This window comes from Macaca thibetana, chromosome X (assembly GCF_024542745.1).
Source record: "Macaca thibetana thibetana isolate TM-01 chromosome X, ASM2454274v1, whole genome shotgun sequence".
Taxonomy (NCBI): domain Eukaryota; kingdom Metazoa; phylum Chordata; class Mammalia; order Primates; family Cercopithecidae; genus Macaca; species Macaca thibetana.
This window is the reverse complement of record NC_065598.1, coordinates 113,109,168-113,128,181: the sequence shown is the minus strand read 5'-3', so window position 1 is coordinate 113,128,181 and position 19,014 is coordinate 113,109,168. Positions and strand designations below refer to the sequence as shown.

The following is a 19,014-nucleotide window of genomic DNA, read 5'->3' as shown; positions in this document are numbered from 1 at the left end:
AATGCAGGGAGATGAGTTATATATATTTTTTGAAGTAGCTCCTTTGTTTAAAAAAGATAGGGGCTAGATTCCTGGGAGATTGATAAAGAAAAAAAGATAGGACTTAATGACTGGCAACTATGGGCAAGAGAGAGGTAAGAATTAAAGATAATAAAAATTAAGATAATATAACAAGTAGCAGGATAGTGACCCTTAAAAAAGTAAGGTTACTTTCAGGTAAACATTTTTTTTTCTAAGTCAGACTTCCTGGTGTTAGTATTTGTCTCATTCCACCTTTGCTCCAAAGATGAACACTTTGTTCCTGTTCAGCTTACCGGAACTAAGCTCAAGATATGTGTGCTTCTCATTTTCATATCTGGCCAGCAGTTTAGATATGAAATATAAATAGTTCAACTACACTGACTACAATTTCCTATCAAGGGAAGGTATACAGTACATAGGATTTTTTTTAAAAAAAAATACATAAAGCCTGTTTCTGCTTTTGGGAGCTACAACTGAAGTGTTATACCAGGCAGATGCACTGGGGTGCGCTACTATGTAGCAGAGCCTAGCTGTGCATCACAGCTCTTAACTTTAAAACTCCAGAGAATTTGATGAGAGAGGGATCCACAAGAACATGACAAATGATGAGAGTTCAAACCTTAAGAGAAAAATGGGCTTATTGGTAAGAGATCTTTCTTTTCCTTTATTTACTGCTGTTACTTGTTCATTAAAATAGCAAGCCTGTTATTTCCATATGTGGCTGTGAAGCGATATACAAAAATCAATTTTAGATGTATTGTAGAATTCAGGAGACATATTGGTAACCATGCAAAAATCATAGGAAGCATGTACAAAGCTTGATTTTGAATAAGATTTCTAAGGGAATTTTATTTTACTTCAGACTGTGTTATAGATTTATTTATATAGCTTAAATGTAATGCAGGTAAGAAATATCTCTATATACATATATTTAAAAAGTTAAAATAAAGAATAGTGACTTATGTAGAAATACATAATTTCACTCAGTTGCCAGAAGGTGGCATACCAGATTTTTTTAAATGCACAAGGAAAAGGAATAATATTAATAGGGATATAAAATAAGCTGTATTTAAAGACAATTTGATGCGTTTTTAAGCAAAGAAATAATATAATTGTTATTTTTTGGTAAGGCGTAATTGTAAAACATGACAGATATGAATTTGACCTATTACAGCTTTTTGTCATTCAACAATAATGTTTATGTGTATAGCATTTTAAAAGTATACTTTCAAATAGTACTGTCATTAAGGAGATGCTGTTTTGAATTTATCATTCCAAAAAAGAAACAAAATATTTTCCACCTACCTTTCTTCATAGGAAGTCATTAGATTTAGTATCACATTTTGGATAAGGTCTTTGTCAAGGTCTTTCTAAAGATATTGTTAAACTATGACTTTGATATAGTTATGGATTTAATAATGCAATAGTGCTTGTGAGATGACCCAGAAAAAAATCAAGACAGTTTATTTTGAAAAAAACATGAGATAAGGCTAATGCTTACTTTCTATATGCTGATAACAACATAAATGAAATAAATGGAAATAAGTGAAATTTTTATTAGAGCTCATCAAACATCTGCCAGCATACTTTAATTTTTAAAGAGAGTTGACTGTCAACAGCCTATACTGCAGTGCTTCTGTAGTAGTCTCTATTTTTAAAACTGGATTCCTGAGGCAGCACCAGAAGTATGTCTATCCAATGCTAATTTTTGTATTAGCCCAAAAGAGCTAGATATATGATAGAACTTAACAAAAACCACATCTTCTGGTTAGGAGACAGTATATCTATTTATATGTTTTTTATTAATTACAAGCAGTATGAAAATAAAAAAAAATTGGTAGTAAATGAACCTAGAAGAACATTAGCCATCTGTTCTCTGAAAGCTTGTAATATGTGTCATTTGCTTTCAGGGTTTTATGGCAAAGCAGTATATCAGCAAATAATTGACCTTTAGGCTTAAAAAGCTACAAAATGACAAATTATTCCAAGGGGCGAGTATATATTTACTGGAGAATTGTCTCCTTTTGTCCTAATTTGGCTAGTTTAGTATTTTAGATCAACTGCCAATAATTGTTATACTTAATGCCAATCTTTATTCCAGACTTTCTGAGACATTAAGAAAGCTTCTAAAAATAAATAGAATGTTATGGCTTTCTAGTTAAGGGTTTTTAAAAGTTAATTTACGTAGTTTAAAATCGTTCTGTGTGGTTTTAACTGTTCAGGATTTATAAATATGGTTTATTAATTTACAGGTAAAATGCTGTCGGGGTATGCTTTGAAAAATTTGAACTAAATATAATAAAACCACAATTAACCAGGTTTCTTTTTGCACTCCACTTTCAGGAGACGGAGGCAATTGTCATTAAAACAAGCCGATTTCAAGGATATATTCAAAAAATCGACTTCAGGGTATGTCCAGGGGTCTGCATTTTTCCTCATTTTTTTTTTTTTTTCAATGCGAATTTGTTTTCACAAAAGACCCTGAGAATACTAGAAGACAGTTATCAAGTATAGTTACAGTAATGTCTAGGGCACTGTGTTTATTAGAAAAAAAATATGTAAATCATGCTGTTAAAAATGCCACACATCATTGTATTGTGCCTTATATTTTCCAACATGCTTTCACAAATATGAATTACTTTGGTTTTCATGAAAACACTGTGAGATGGGCAAGGAAAGCAGCATTTTCCCTATTTTACAGATGGGGGAAGATAACACTGGAGGTCAGAAAGCTAATCAGGGACACAGCTGCAGTTGGACCACAGATGACTAGCTCTGTCCTCTTCTGCGTTCTTCCTCATGAAAAAAGTTTGAAATAAGTTTTTAACTTTTTAATCTGTATTACACAATCAAGATAATTTGTTTTCTAATTGTTGTACCTCTCAGTTTCCCACTTTGCATCTGTCTGTCTGCCTCTGCGCCTATCTGTCTGCCAGCTGGAGATCTTACTTTCAGACTCTCCCAGACCTAGAAAGATCTGGAATGTGGGAGGGCAAGATAATGGCTGTACAGTGTGCTATGACAACTGGTGTTGAGCAGCCAGTGTTCATATGCTAAGGAAGGCCAGGGACTGAGAAAGAAAACAATCTTACTATAGCTAAGGGATATTCAGCAGGGGTTAGCAACCTTGACTTTAAAGCAGTGTTTCTCTAATAGTTTAGTAGACCTGGTGTGATAACCGGCTGTAGTACTTGTTGAGAATGCAGAGTACTGGGCCCCACCTCCAGATATCTACATTTTAAATAATCACCTCATGTGATTCTTATGCACACTAATGTTTAAGCACATCTGCCTTAAAGGTAAACAACTTTTCTTTTGGTATATGTATTGCAGCATAAAGAAAAGAGCCATTTTTCTCTCAGCAACTTCTGTGTTCCATGTAAAACCATATTAACCATGGCAGTGGGGAGCAAGGGGCAAGCCAGAGTGATGAATGACAGATATTATTTGCACACATTGCTGTATGTACATCTGAAGCATGTCACAATAGCTACTGTTAATTGTGGTACTTTGACGTATTTTATAAAGGTTTGTGTATATTTTAGACATGAGGGACAGAAAGATTTCTGCCAAAAGGTGAAAAATAAGTGAGTTTTGATATTTTAATAACCTCTCCCAGTTGTTTTTACTGTAAAGTAATTTAAAAAACTGTATAGAAAACTAGGCTATTCAGGGTTCTGGTAGTTATGGGTTTACTGTAACAATGTATTTACACTAATTTGTGTTTCCTATGTGTATATCTAGTCTGCCTGATTAAATTATAATGGTCTTTGTGGCCAGGGAACATGTGTTCTTTTGTATATTTGTAACATCTAGCAAAGTCATAAGTTCTTGATACTTATTGATGACTGAAATAACTCATTCAGCATGTATCTCCTTTCTAGGGGTTTTGGGCTAGGCAGAGTAAGTTGATTGATTTCATTTGTGAAGTTATGGAGATTATCTTGCACTGTCAGTAATGGTTAATATACTAAGAAGTTTTCAGTTGAAATAAATGCATTTTAGTTGACAGATGTGAAAGTGTGGTCCTAATTAATAAATGTACTTTTTCCCTGTTTAGAGTATCCATTCAAGCTTGATCTTGCCTCTTCACCCTTTTTGGAATACATGTTATGTTGTTCTGTGCTTTACAAATCTGAATATGAAAAATTGGTATTTCTAGAAACCCCTAAACATAAATATTTTTGTTTAATTTCTGAACAATATCATAGAAATTTAAACAAATGGTTAGACCCTGTAGTGGGAGACTCATAAAAATGCTCAAGTGTCTCTGACTTAAATCAAGCTGAATAAGGAATTAATGAATAAATATATGCTAGCTAAAGGGAAAATGTATTTTACTCAGTGTTATGTAGCTTCAGAATTCCATGAGAAGTAACTGATTATTTAAAACATATATTTGATTTTGAAGACATGAAGTGGTTCTGATTATTAGTTGAAGTAAACAGACATAGAAAGGAAGTCAGGAAACCCAGATTTCGATTACCTCTAGCTTAAATCTAGATTCAACCTAGAAGATGAATTCTGTTTTTATTCAAAATGGAATTTACTTTAGTTAGTAACAGACCATGAGATAAAGGAAAAGAAACGATTTCCCTTTTATTGGATAGCCATTGCATCCAAATAATAAAGCTAAACCTAATGCCAAAACAAGCTGTGATTATTTTACAACACATAAACACTTGATGTGGCATGTGCTAATGATGTTGTACATCATAGGATTTTAATTGAATTTCTGTTTGCAGGCATAGCAATTTTATATTACACACTTTTCATCTAGAGTCTACAATTTAGACCTATGACCATACACTTGGCATCTTTCAGTATAACTGTCTCTGTACTCTTTACTTGTTTGTAGAATTTAAAATCACTAAAGAGAAGAATTCTAAATTGGAAAATGAAAAGGATCTGGAAATAGTCATGAAAACAGAGGTATTGGTCAGGTTGCTAAGTCTCTTGGATAGTGCCATAGTGGGCAAATAACGTGACCATAGGACATCTTTAAGAAAACTGTTGGGTTTCATGTTATGGCAATGGGTCACAAGGTTCAAGTTTGAAATTGAGCCTTTTATGAAGTGTAAGATTTTCTCATTCATTATTTGGTCAAAACCTTTTATTTTTAGACAACAATAGTTTCTGTGGACATATGTATAGGAAATTCAGTTTTAATGATTAAGTCTATGAAATGGTAAAAAATTAAAGCAATTGAATATAAACAGCTCTTATAGAAAATTTAAATAGTGTTAAATAGTCTTAATTAGTCATTAGGATTAGCTTTCTGTGAAAGTGCTGCTGGTTAGCAAAATGTTATTTTGACTACTCTATCAGTATTTTTAAACGATATTTATAAATAGGAAGAGGAAGAGATTGGATAACCAGGTAATCTTCTAACCTCATTTTGGGTTATAACATTTATGATGCACGTGTGAATGTTATAATAACTTTTTGGATGTAAATATACATTTTTCAAGGTAATAGCATTATTTCATTAATTTAAAATTGGGATGTTGAAGAAAATATACTCTTCTAAAGATCTTTCAGAAATTCAGATTTTTATAAAAGTATAGATATTTCTGAAATAATATAGAACATGGCAAATGTTGAATTTGTTTAACTGGCATGTCTTTTGAGATTTGGTAGGTGATGTGCTTATTACTGAAAAATTTTTCAACCATCATAAATAAACATTGTTAGAAATTGTTTTTTTCTTACCAAAATAGTGCAGGATTTACAAATATAAAGCTTTCAGTATTCCTTATGTCGTCTTCATGCCACTTTGGCAGTCTTGCTTCCATATTTGATGCTACCAAAATTAAAACAAATAAGTGAAACTATTTGGAAAGCTTCATATGAATGTATTTTCATTCACTAGTGCCATATTCTTAATTGTTCAGTTGCACTGTACATTTTAAGTGGCTTTTTATTTTGATAAGTTTACAGATTCAATCAGAAAAGCTAACAATGGCTTGACTATTTTATTTACTCAAAGTAGTTTGAGGAGATGCTTAGGAAGTTGCTGAGAGATGATTAAACAGGTGAGTGATCACTATTTCAGGTGATAGAGTTTTTCTTATTGGAATGATTTATTTAAGAAAGTATATGTATATTCTGGACGATTTCCTTCAATAATGCTTATTTTTAATAAGATAGTATATTTCTATATATTTTTTCATTTTAAGGAGATTATAGCCTAAAATTATCAAATTAACAGATAAATATCCCTCTTAACTTCTGCTTGTGGTAATAGCAGGTTTAACAAGTGTTTTAAAAATCCTTCAGGATATATTCTGGCTTCAATATATAATTCTGATTTTCACTCTTCTGCTTATAAATTTCCCTTTCAGTTTACTCAACAAATACTTATTGAGTGCTTTCCAATGGGCCAGGAATGGTGCTTGATTAGGAAGATACAAAGATTTAGGGATTCCTTCTTGAGGGACACATAGGAATTTGGGAAAGACATCTTGGGCAGATGAAGTAAAATGTCTATAGCACAGGGTGTGGTAATAGCATGGCATCTTTTTGGAGAATTGGATATATTACCCCTACTGATGATGATAAATTGTCTCTCTGTATTGCTCTTATCAAACAGTTTAAAAAAGGCAATCTAAAATCACATATGTAAATAGTAAATAGTATATATATTTAAAAACCATTGATTTGCCAGGTGCAGTGGCTCAAGGCTGTAATCCCACCAATTTGAGAGGTCGAGGTAGGTGGATCACTTGAGGCCAGGAGTTCAAGACCAGCCTGGCCAACATGATAAAAACCCATCTCTGTTAAAAATACAAAAAATTAGCCAGGCGTGGTGGCGCATGCCTGTAATCCCAGCTATTCGGGAGTTTGAGGCAGGAGAATTGCTTGAACCTAGGAGGCGGAAGTTGCAGTGAGCCAAGATCGTGTCACTGCACTCCAGCCTGGGCTACAGAATGAGACTCTGTCTCAAAAATAAATAAATAAATAAATAAAATAAAATAAAATAAAAACCATTGATTTCCACTACCACAACCCCAAGCATACACAAACATCCTGGTTTGGAGTTTAAAGCATTTTTTAAATAAACAGATGGGAATACTTTGAAGCATACACGGGTAGGAAAAATAAAAAGAAAGAAAGAAAAGCCATAAAGAGTATAGATAGTGCCAGAAGACAAAATGAAGAAGGAAGGGCAAGAACTTCTGAATTTCCCATTCAGTGTTACTCCTTTTTTCAGCCTTAGTGAAAGAGTAAAGGTAGTCAGAATCTGTGGATCATTGGGCCCCCAACAACTGGATCTTTGTTCTCTGCTCAGTCTCTGTATTTTTGCCCACTTGCCCCAGTTCCTGTCTTAGCCCCATAACCTCTTTCATCTGACACCCAACTATAAAAAGTATTATGTAAATTTCAGCAATTACTACCACTCTGGCTTTCCTTTCCCCTTACAGCCAGTCATTACCTTCCTCACCCCATTGTCTTCTCCTTTGGACCCATTACCTAGTGTTCCTGCCTTTTCAACACACCAGCATCTCTTATTGCTCTTTTCTCTCTGCTCAACATGGAAATAAATAAATAAATATTTATTTATTTATCTTAATAAGATAAGGGATATTTATCTTCTTATCCTATGGAAATGTTACAGATAGGAAGAATACTGCCCTTCACATTGCTTACGCCATCATGGTGTGAGGAATTCTCTGTGCATATACATGAGTGTGTGCCTGCATAGCATTGTTTGTATTGTTTGATGATTTTGACTAATTTATATTGTTTGATACCTTTGATATAAATCCAAGGCATAGTCATAGCTACAAAAGGGGATGTCTTTGTAGATTCTTTGTTGGCCTACTAGGTTTCACATAGTTCTGTTAAGGAAATTTCCAATGTAAAACTTTCCAGTGTAGTTGTCTTTGAGAAATATCTGGGATTTTCCATTTTTTATTGTGGCAAGGCTACATATCTGAGTATCTAGTAAGAAATTTTTAATATATCTGATGATTTCCTGAAACAAATAAAGGAGACACACACATGCACGAATATATAGTCGTATATGTGTATAAAAGATACACACAAACACACATGCATGTAACTGTATAAGTGTACATAGCCATGAATGTGAACAATTTTATTTCCTGTAAGAAGGAACCCTTAATGTATCAAGAATTTTGCTCTGCTCTCCAGAATTTTTTGTGTGTTTTAAAGGGTTTAACATTCCTATTTGGTTGCCATCCAAGTACTTTTACTGATTGGTGGAACATAAACAAAGCACACAGTTTGGCATGATCTGCAGTCTTGTCTGAGCATTGTGAATAACATGGATATTTTAGATTAATCTGAAGAGACATTTCAGAACTGAAAAGATTACACAGTGCCTGTTCATACAAACTCTGACTAGGGCTATTAGTCTTTAGCTGTACCTACCACAGGATTAACCAAAACTTGCACGAAAAAGTAGGTAATTTCTTAGGGGACATCAGGAAAAAAATGGAGCAAGAGATTAGAAACACGATATGTTAGTTCATTTGGTGAGGTGGTACAAATTGTAGCAGTCAGTTAGCAAATTAAGTTTTGCTATAAAATTATTTAGGAACATTTACACTGAGAAAAAATATCAGAGTATTGGCAATATATTTACCTTTTCTCTCATACCGTGACTGCTTAAGTTATACTTACGTTTTTTTCCTGAACATTCTTAAACATCTTCTGGAATTAAGATTTTGGAAATGGTTCTTCATGCACAGCTTTTCTTTTATGGTATTTTTCTCCCACTTCTATTTTTCATTGAACATAGAATTGGAAGAGTTGATATCTCTTTGTAGTCCTGTTTCTTTAGAATACGTTGAGACATTTATAGAATGTGGTTCACTTCAAATAGAAACATGCATCTTGTGGAATGGTCTCATTGGGAAGAACAGTAGGGATTCTACAAGAGTCCTGTACTAGGAGATTGAAATTTGGTTTCTAGTTCCTCTTTTGCTGCTAGCTTGTGATACAACATTGGGCAAGTTAGCGTCTCTGGGTTTCAGTGTTTTCATTTATGCAATAAGGGTACTGAGAAAAATGAATTCTTAGAGTCCTAAAATTTCAAAAAATCTTCTCCTTTTACATTCTAAGAGTTGGCTCTTTTTGTAGCTTTGGCCAAGACCCATCATTGTCCTTTGTTTGTTACATCTCTGAGCTATGCATGTCACAGGTATTTTTTAACTGATTAATGTTCATAAAATGTGTTGAAGAGCTTTTATGTATGATGTCTTTCTCTCCTGTTTTATGCAATTGTACATAATAGAAACCAAGTGTTCTGTAATCAAAATAAGTGTTTCCTATGATGTGACCAAGGGTTTTTTGACATTTGCTATTCTAAATATTAAAGTAGTGGGACACTGGGCCTGCATAAAATTATATTTAAAATATGTGTTTAATCATTTTTGTTCATTCCATAGGTGAACATATTTTTAGTTCTAGAATGTAATGGGAATTATAATTACACTCCATAGTTATGACTGGATTCTTCACCAGGGTAGTAACATCTGATTTGTTTGGATGCTGCCAACTCGTAATTGGGATGATTTTACCTGGCTGAAGTTTATTTCTAAATGATATGTGAGGAATAGTGTTGTTAAGTGAATTAATAGTGTAAAGTATTGTTCATGAACTGTATTTCTGATTAAAGGGATTATTATTATTATTATTTTTTGAGACAGAGTCTCACTCTGTCGTCCAGGCTGGAGTGCAGAGGCACGATCTCGGCTCACTGCAAGCTCCGCCTCCCGGGTTCACACAATTGTCCTGCCTCAGCCTCCCAAGTAGCTGGGACTATAGGCACCTGCCACCACACACGACTAATTTTTTGTACTTTTAGTGGAGATGGGGTTTCACTGTGTTAGCCAGGATAGTCTTGATCTCCTGACCTCGTGATCTACCCACCTCGGCCTCCCAAAGTGCTGGGATTACAGGTGTGAGCCACCACGCCCGGCCTAAAGGGATTATTTTTAAGGACTTTGGCATAATAGTTGTTTGCTCATGAGAGGTAATTATAAGTGACTTAATAATTTATTAAAGGAAAAGTAAGAACTGAATATGTATACATCTCCACCATCAGATATAATGCTTTTAGGGTTTTAGGTGTTTTAGAGTGCTGAGGATGGGGTGTAGGGAGGCAGCCATACTTTCTTTTCACTCTGAACAAATAATAAAATTATTGGAGTACCACAGAAACAAATATTAAATATTAAGTCTGCAAGGAATCTAGACTGAAAATTGACATAGAAGATTCGTGGTATTAGTTTCTTTGGAGCCTAATGAAATTAGACAAAAATATGTTGGTTTTTTTGAATCAGTTGATTGTTTATAGAAGAATAATAACTTATAGAAGAATATTCTTGTAGAAGAAGAATAATCTTTACAATAAAGTGATCTTCACTTGTTTGTGGTGGTTCCCTTTTTGGGAATTTGGAAAACTCGACCTTAACTTGCCTGTTTTCCACTCATCAATGTTTGAGAAGCCTTCATAGACAGATAAACTGCTGGAAACACTTCACTACCATGTTTTTACACAGGTTTTTGGATCTTTATTCTCAGAAGGTGAAGTAGGGCGGCCACGGTGGCTCACGCCTTTAATCCTGGCACTTTGGGAGGCCAAGGCGGGTGGATCACCTGAGGTCAAGAGTTCGAGACCAGCCTGACCAATATGGTGAAACCTTGTCTCTACTGAAAATACAAAAATTAGCCAGGCATGGTGGCAGGTGCATCTAATCCCAGCTACTCAAGAGGCTGAGGCAGGAGAATTGCTGCAACCTGAAAGGCAGAGGTTGCAGTGAGCCTGGATTGTGCCACTGCACTCCAGCCTGGGTGACAGAGGGAGACTCCATCTCAAAAAAGCAAGCAAACAAAAAGATTCATAAGCTGGAAAATGATTGAATTTCTTTTCTAAAACATCACCTCCTTACTACATACTATATAGCTGCTTTATGTTTTATATTTTTAAATGTTTGCAAATGCTTCGGGTTTTGAAAATTTGTTTGAAACTCACTGCGGAATAAGACATTTCAAACTTGATGTGTTCACACGTGTGTGTGGCTGTGTGTGTGCGTGCGTGTGTGTGTGTATGTATTTCTCCTTCTTTGGATTTCAAACAAGTTGCCCGTGCTGATTATACCTGAGGGCTTTCTGCTATATAATCATTAAGGATTATTGCAGAAAGCCTTCTAATGTAAAATATTGACTATAATTTATGCATATTAGTGGCAGGTTAAAAAAACTTTTAAATATATTTTGGCCACTAACGCATTGATAAATATTCCTTTTTCTGATTCCTTTGACAATTTCTATGAGTCCGTTTTGTGTGCGAGTACTAAAAGGAGTTGGACATATAATTCAACCCTTTAAATTGCTTGACTGGGTTTTTGAGGGCTGTTTCTTTTGTATGATAGGTTGAATAAAAATTGTATGTAAGGTAATGATGGTTGACATAATTTTAATATTTACAAAGTTCATATATTACTTGTCAGTCTTTCAAAGTACGCTTTCTCTTTCCATATATGTATGTATGTGTGTGTATATGTACATACTGCATGTACATATATGTTTTGTGCTTCACAGGAAAATAGTAGTTTGTCTTTTTGCCTTGATATTGGTCTGTATCTTAAAAGGAAGGTGTTTGTGATTACATTAGCTGACTTCATGCTGTATTTCTCATATATTAAATTTGGTATTTTGGAATTTTTGAAAATAGTTCCTTACTATAGAAACATTCATGTGTGTTTCTAAAATGCAGATGAAAAAGCCTCTTTGGGGACTAAATCTCAATCTTTAAAAACTAGGAATAATTTGGAAAGAGTATCCAAAAGCCAACTATTTAAGTTGGAAGCATGAGTTTATTGTTTGGATACAGGCTTGAAAGTAAATATGAGCTCTTTGTCCCTGCAGTGATTTTTTTTTTTTTTTTTTTTTTTTGAGACGGAGTCTTGCTCTGTCGCCCAGGCTGGAGTGCAGTGGCGCGATCTCGGCTCACTGCAAGCTCCGCCTCCCGGGTTCACGCCATTCTCCTGCCTCAGCCTCCCGAGTAGCTGGGACTACAGGCGCCCACAACCGCGCCCGGCTAATTTTTTGTATTTTTAGTAGAGACGGGGTTTCACCGTGGTCTCGATCTCCTGACCTTGTGATCCGCCCGCCTCGGCCTCCCAAAGCGCTGGGATTACAGGCGTGAGCCACCGCGCCCGGCGTGATTTTTTAAAATAGGTAGTGGCTTTCATGTCAATCATGGTCTGCCTTTACTAAGCTTGCATTGATGGAAATGGATAATTCTGTTTTTAGGTAGAAGCAGAAGGGTAGGGTACTATGATCGTGAATTGCCTATATCAGAAGTAAAATTCTTCAGCCTATAAATAAAGAGTTCAGCATAATACTCATTTAACCTGTATTCACTTTTTAGAATTGTGTAGAAAATTTGTGAGTTTGTTTTGGTGCTTTAAACAGAAGCTTAAAAGTCACTTTCAGGGCATTTACAATGCTGTTTTCTGGCAGTATTTTAAAACAATATAGATGAACCCTTTATTTGCCATTGCTTTCATGAAATACCTCAAGCTGCCTTTGACAGCAGCTTCAATTTTTGAACCTCCTTGACAATCGCTAATCCCTATAGGTTACCGGACCCGCTGTTGAGCTTTGGAGTGGTCCCTGCTGGACACCTGCTTGGCCAGCGGCTTTGGTCTTTCCTCTAGGCAATTTGTGAGCTGTTTGCGGGGGAGGGAGGGGAGGAGTAAGGGGGGTGAACAAGAGGGGAAAGGAGAGAGAAGGGGAGGGCAGTATTGAATTAGATTGTTGATAGCGTCCCTCTGAGTACTGCTATTAAGATCATGCTACTCTGTACTTCTCTGCTGCAGAAGACAGAGTGATATTTGTGTTACTATAGCGTGTTGTAAATGTATGAGATTTTGCTCATCTCAGCTTGGAAATAAGAATAGGGAAATGAGAGCAACTTGAATCAGAAGCTACTAGAAGAGCTTGCAGAGTTCTGCAGCAGTTTATATTCTTCTTACATTTTGCCTTCTCCTAGCTGGAAAACAGAGGGACTGGAATTTTTGAAACGGGCTTTTCCCATAATGGCATTCTTGTATTGTGTGGCCAGAGCTTGCACAGGAGGAAAGCAGGCTGCTGAATTTAGTCACTGATCTCTGTTAGCGGTGGCCTAAGGCTATGCTGAGGTTTATATCTCATTTGTATTGTTGCAGCTCAAAAGAAGATTGTTCAGAGGATGACAAGTGTATTCTGAGTAGGTATGTTGTTTCATTTTCATATGAAACCCATCTATGTTTTTTCTTGCTACTATTGGTCAGAAATCAGGTTAATAGGTGCAGAATATAGTACAGTGCTGCAGTATCCCTGTTAAGGTAGAACAATGGTATTGCAAGCTTAAAAAAAAAAAAAAAGCCTGGTTGCTTTTATTAAATAAAGCTGCATTGTATGGTATGCATAGTGCAGTCTTAAAAAAAAATATACTGCAGTCAGCGCTTTTCTGGCACTATTGTTGAGTTGAAATGATAGAATCATCATATTGCTTTAGGGAACAGAAGAATTTAAGGAGGTACCTTACAGCCCTATTTTACAGATTGGAAGCATCGGTTTAAGGGCACTGGCAGAATCCTTTGCTTGTTCTCCGCGGCAGCCACTGCTGTGTCAGTACAGTGTGGAATGGAAGTCCTAGTTGGTAGTCTGTTATGGAAACGCTCTTTACTGTTATTGTAGTACCGTGGTGACAACATGCCATTGAAATGGAAAACGAGCTCTCCTGCTATCTGGAAATTCCCAGTTCCTGTGCTTAAAACATCCAGGTCAACTCCACTTTCTCCAGCATACATGTAAGTGAGAGAAAATAGGATATTAAAGTGGTATTTCATTCATGAATCTACCTTGTGGCAAAACGGGGGCGGGGGAGCCCCCAAACAGCAAAATCCAAAAACCTACAGGATTAAAAACCTCAAGCTTGCTTACATTTAAAGATGTTGGCATGCCCACACTTCATCATTGTTTTGTTTTTCTAAAGTTTATGTTTATTTAAAGTGTTTAATGGTAATCTAATTACCAGTGTGAAAGTACAAAGGCGTAACTAAGGAATTGCAAAAGAATTAACTTTAATATTTAACATATGTTGGATTTGTTTGAATTTTTGAATATCTAAAACACTTAGGATGACTTATTCTGTGTAATGGCATTAAAAAACTGATGGTGGTGTGTTAAATATGGTAATGCCTCTATACTATTTTTTCATGAATTAAAAGCAGAGTTAACATGGATCAGAAAATGAGTCTTTTAATTGAGACTTTTATACTTTAGTTGTGTATGAATATTAATACGTTTAATATTACATATTTCTCAGCTTTATCATTCAAGTTCTCAAGTGTAAGTTTGAATTTGTGCATATTATATCTCTATGAGCAGTTATTTATATTATGGGGGTTGAAAAAGTATTCTACAAATGTCTGTTTTAAAAATGTATTTTAAGTAAATATGTACTGAAGTGCACTGGGAAGTCTTTCTAGAAATTTTCAAAATTTTTGAAAATCTTTTTAAATGTGCAGTGTTGCTTTAAAGGCAAAATCCAGGAGATATAATAAAATGTTCTTTTTGTTCATGATCCTTTTTGGTGGAGTAAAACCGAATCTTTTTTAAAAGAAAATATTAGTACGAGAAAAGCTTTTGAAAAGAATGTTTTAAATTTGAGTGTTCCTTTAAAAATATTTATCAGTAGGAAAGATGTGGAAAACTTCTCCTGCCTTAGTTTAATTGTGTATTTAGAGCTGTGGTGAGTTGCCATTTTTTAACTTAGTTTTTGTTTTATGTGAGGTAGAGATGCACAATTACATCTATCTCATTCTTTGAAAGGCTTTCAGATGCTGAGAAAGTGTGGTTATGCTCTCAGTCCAAAAGAAGCAACTCCCTGGAAAGTGCTGAAAAATGAGGCCATTTCAGAATTAAATCCTGTCATCATTTTATTTTCAGATTTTTTAATGCTCCTTTCTGTTTATGTTCCAGGATATTTTTATCTCTTTGGGTGTTACACTTGTTTTCTATGAAGTAAAAAAAATAGGCTAGTTTGTAAAAATAAACCAGCTATATTTGTTTTTCAAAAACTGTGTTTGTCAAAAGCACAAATTAATAGAGGTGACAAGTTAATGGAGGTGAGAAGTTAATGGAGCTCTTTCAAATAATCTGAGAAAATAGGATGCTTCCTGACTTTATGCATCTTAACTGGCAAGAAATGACTAAAGATTTACCCAAAGCAACTTTATTATAAAAACAAAACAAAACCTCACTAAAATCAGGTTAAAATTAATAATGGTTATTAATGTTTCTAATATTCCTGCTATATTTGAATGTCCAAAAGATCCAAATTGCAGCCCTTATTGTAGCTGATTTGTCGACTTTTAGAAATGGTGAAATAAATGCCCCTATTTTATTAATTCATACTAGCCACAAGCTCAGATACAACTCAACACAACATTTTAAATTAATCACTTTCTTCCTTTTAAGTACTTACCTCTTTGACCTGATGATATGAGTGAATCAATTTAGAAGATAGAACCTACAAAATATGATAGATCTTGCATGTTGACTATTGGTTGTTGGTAGTGCACATAGGTAGAATGGAAAAATATATTTGAAGAGCTTATGGTAGGCTGGAGTATTTTGACATTGTTACAGACTATTTTGACATTTTAACACCACATTATTGAATTGGTCTTAACTTTTCTTTATATGTATATTAATACTTAATAGTAAGTAAATATGCACAGATAGAAATTTATGTGAAATGTAGCAAGACTAGCTTGGGGAGGTTAAATCAGGTTTTTAAATATGTTGTTTAATTTTTGACCGTTTTACCTCACTTGGCCAAAAATAAAAGCATCATGTTTAACATGTTTTTCTCATCAGTACTTCTCTATATTCCTCAACACATTTACACACAAAATGATACTTAAGTATAGCATAATTTCACTTCAAAAATGATAAAGACTAAATTAGATTACTGTGTCAAGTAACATTATATTTGTTCTCACAATTTGGCTGGCAGACATAGGTTTAAATGGTTACTTGTGTCTTTTGGGTCTAAACTCTTTGCATTGAAATGGAATTGTTCAATTCTGACTCCTCAATAAATTGTGATATATAGGAAATTTACCTGTAAAATCATGTGTAAGTATTTAAAGTATTATTTTGAATATAGAATTCTTCATAGGTGATATAAAATCTTTTTGTATGTATGCTTGCATAGCATCAGTATTGGTTTGTAATGTTTTATCATTACTTACCATGCTTTGTCAAATATATATTACGTGATTTTCATTGAAGACTTGCATACTTTGTCAAAGACTGAAATTTCAATATGAAATATTTTAGGTAGTAGTAAAAATGTGTTATAGTGATTGAGCATGTGTGGGAAAAATCTAAAGGCTCTTTATGGTCTCTTTCTAAACCCAGTGTATGTGCTTCTTCGCTGTAACTCTTTCATTGATGCTACAGATAGGGCAGTACTGCTGTGCTAGTGAAGGCTACAATAGAGAACATTTTACTTACTACAAACATTGAACAGCAAGACTATTTTACTTTTTTCCTTGTGGGTTTAAAGTCCATGTTTGTTTTCTTTCTGTTTGTTTAGAACTTGCATGACAGTTGGAATGTCCCAACATTTTTAAGATTTCTCTATGACGAAGACTGTAGTATTTGTGGCAATATTAGGAGAAATAACATCTTATATAGTATAAAGCACTTAAAAATTTGCTGTAATGTCATACTAGAAAAGTGGGATATCTTAAATACAAAAGATTCAGGAAAATAATACTTCAGTCTCTAGATTGATTGATGATCAAATAGTCTTTATTGGGTACATATATTCTTTCAGCTTTAGGTTTGAGCACTTGCAGGGTGGTGTGCCATCTATGTGGATTTCTGAAGGGATTGTCTTGATAGAAATAGAGTACTTGGTGACATGTGTTTGCTTCGCACTCTGCTCAACAGTAGGTTGAAGTTCAACCTTAGCCTGAGGGAGGATCTCCTGCTCAGTGTAAACTGCGTTAGTAAAGACTCTGCCCCTGTCAGGTGCAAACCATATAAATTACTCTGTCATTTTGCCTAAATTAATAAAGCTGAAAGGGCAATCACATCTAAGTGTTTTTTATGGTGTTTAGGTATTCATTGTTTTAAAACAGCAAATGGTTCCTTCAGGCTAATATTATAGGGTTAATGCCTTGTTAGATGCTAAGGACACACTGAAATAGAACAAAATTAGCACTAGTGATCCTTTTATCTTTTCTTTTCCAGCAGCGAGTTTTGACAATAATAGTGTGGCAAGCAGGAAGGCAATTAGGTAAGAATTAACCAGTGAAATATAACAATGAATTCTAGCAAGACAGACCCTGTGAGTTGTTTTCCTTAGAATGTTACCTTTCTCAGTCTAAAAGACAATGAATGTTAGTGAACTAGACTTGTTCTCCTTTAGACTCTGCACTTACATTCAGTTAGCTTCCTATTTATAATTATTTTGTTTGATATGTAAAAAATATTTTTATGATAAATGCCAATAACACAACGTTTTATAGTAATTGCTACTATAATTTCTTCAATAAAATTCAGTGCCTGGCATTTCCTGAGAAAAGATTGTGAATATTGTATAAATGCTCCTTGTTTGTAGGTGATTCACGGCACAGACATAATAAAAATATGAATTTTCTAAATTTGACATGTTTCTATCCTGTAAGATTGTCTTTTTTTTCTAATTTAGTAAATAAAACAAAACTTTGTCGTTACAGAAATCTTTCTTGTCTAGCAAAATACTTATTAAATTGATAATCATTCATGGTTAGATAAATATTTCTTATCTAGCAAAATACTTATTAAATTGATTATCTCAAAATAGAAAAGAATGTTTAGTTGCTTTCAAAACATAAACTCTTGCTTGTGTCTACTTAATTTGTTTTTATTACATATGCACAATTTAACGAAATTACGTGGAAAAATAACACAGCTAACACCTAAGATAAATTTTGTGTTAGTCTGCAACTTTTGTGGCATGTTCTTTGGGAATTTGCATTGTCTGAGCTTGCAGAAGGACTAGGTTGTCATTTATTAATGGAAAATCATAGAGATGGAAGTGACCTTAGAAGTCATTTAGAAAGTCCGAACCCCTTTTAACACAGGAACTCATTCCATGACACCTCTTGAAGATGGCATTCCGTGTCCTTCTTGAACGCTGTCAGTGACAAAGGGCTCACTACCTCACCAAGGCTGCACCCTTCATTCATGGACAGCTTTTCCTTGCATTGAACAAAATCAGTTCCTTGTATCTTTTATCTCCCATTCCCAGTGTAGCCTTATAGAGCTATATAGAAAAAAAATCTATTACATGCACACTTAGGTGTCTTCTCATGTGACAAGGTTTTCAGACCCTTCACTCTCCTGGTTGTCCTCACTTGGATGGTTTTTTCATGTTAATCTTTAAGATACTACATTTGAATGTGTCGCTCCACATGGGGTCCAAATAGAAGACAGTTCTCTTCCTTTAAGCAGAAGCTCTGCTTGTCTTAAAGGGCCTGAGATTATATATTTTTTTAATTACAGGATTCACACTGGCCCCTAGTGAATTTACAGTTTGCAAATTGCCTTTTTGAAGGCTTTATGATCAGATTGCTTGCTCCTCACTGTCTGTGTTTATTCTTTTAGCTTCTTCAGATCTTTTAATTTGAGGAAGCCTGGCATGTGCAAGTGAAGTTAACATTTTGTTTTAAAGCCTATTGTGTATGTTTTTTAAAAGACCTCTTGAAATCGTTTAATGTAACAGAAAAATATTGCACACAAGACACTTGCAAGACAGAGAGCTAGTGTTCCTGTCACTTTCAAATATTTCAAAGACATTCACTGGTCAATAATTTATCTAGATTCATTTTTTTATACTTAGTGTATCTTCCAAGTAATCGCTCCCCCCACTGCAAAGAAACCACTTTCTACGGAGGGAAGAGAGGCAGA

At 34.6% G+C, this 19,014-nt stretch overlaps 1 protein-coding gene across 9 annotated transcripts in view; it reads left to right on the top strand.

Annotated features, from left to right (window-relative positions):
- KLHL13 (kelch like family member 13) overlaps window positions 1–19,014 on the top strand; it is a 201,293-nt gene that overhangs the window by 117,027 nt on the left and 65,252 nt on the right. For 4 of the 9 annotated variants that reach the window (XM_050777500.1, XM_050777499.1, XM_050777497.1 and 1 more), the window contains exon 3: window positions 2,365–2,430. The exons of 3 other annotated variants lie outside the window; for them this stretch is intronic. In XM_050777500.1, coding sequence (XP_050633457.1) covers window positions 2,365–2,430 — 66 coding nt within the window. Of the gene's footprint in view, window positions 1–2,364; window positions 2,431–12,783; window positions 13,854–19,014 lie in introns of those variants that run through there. 2 more of the 9 variants (XM_050777505.1, XM_050777504.1) reach the window with 2 other exon arrangements.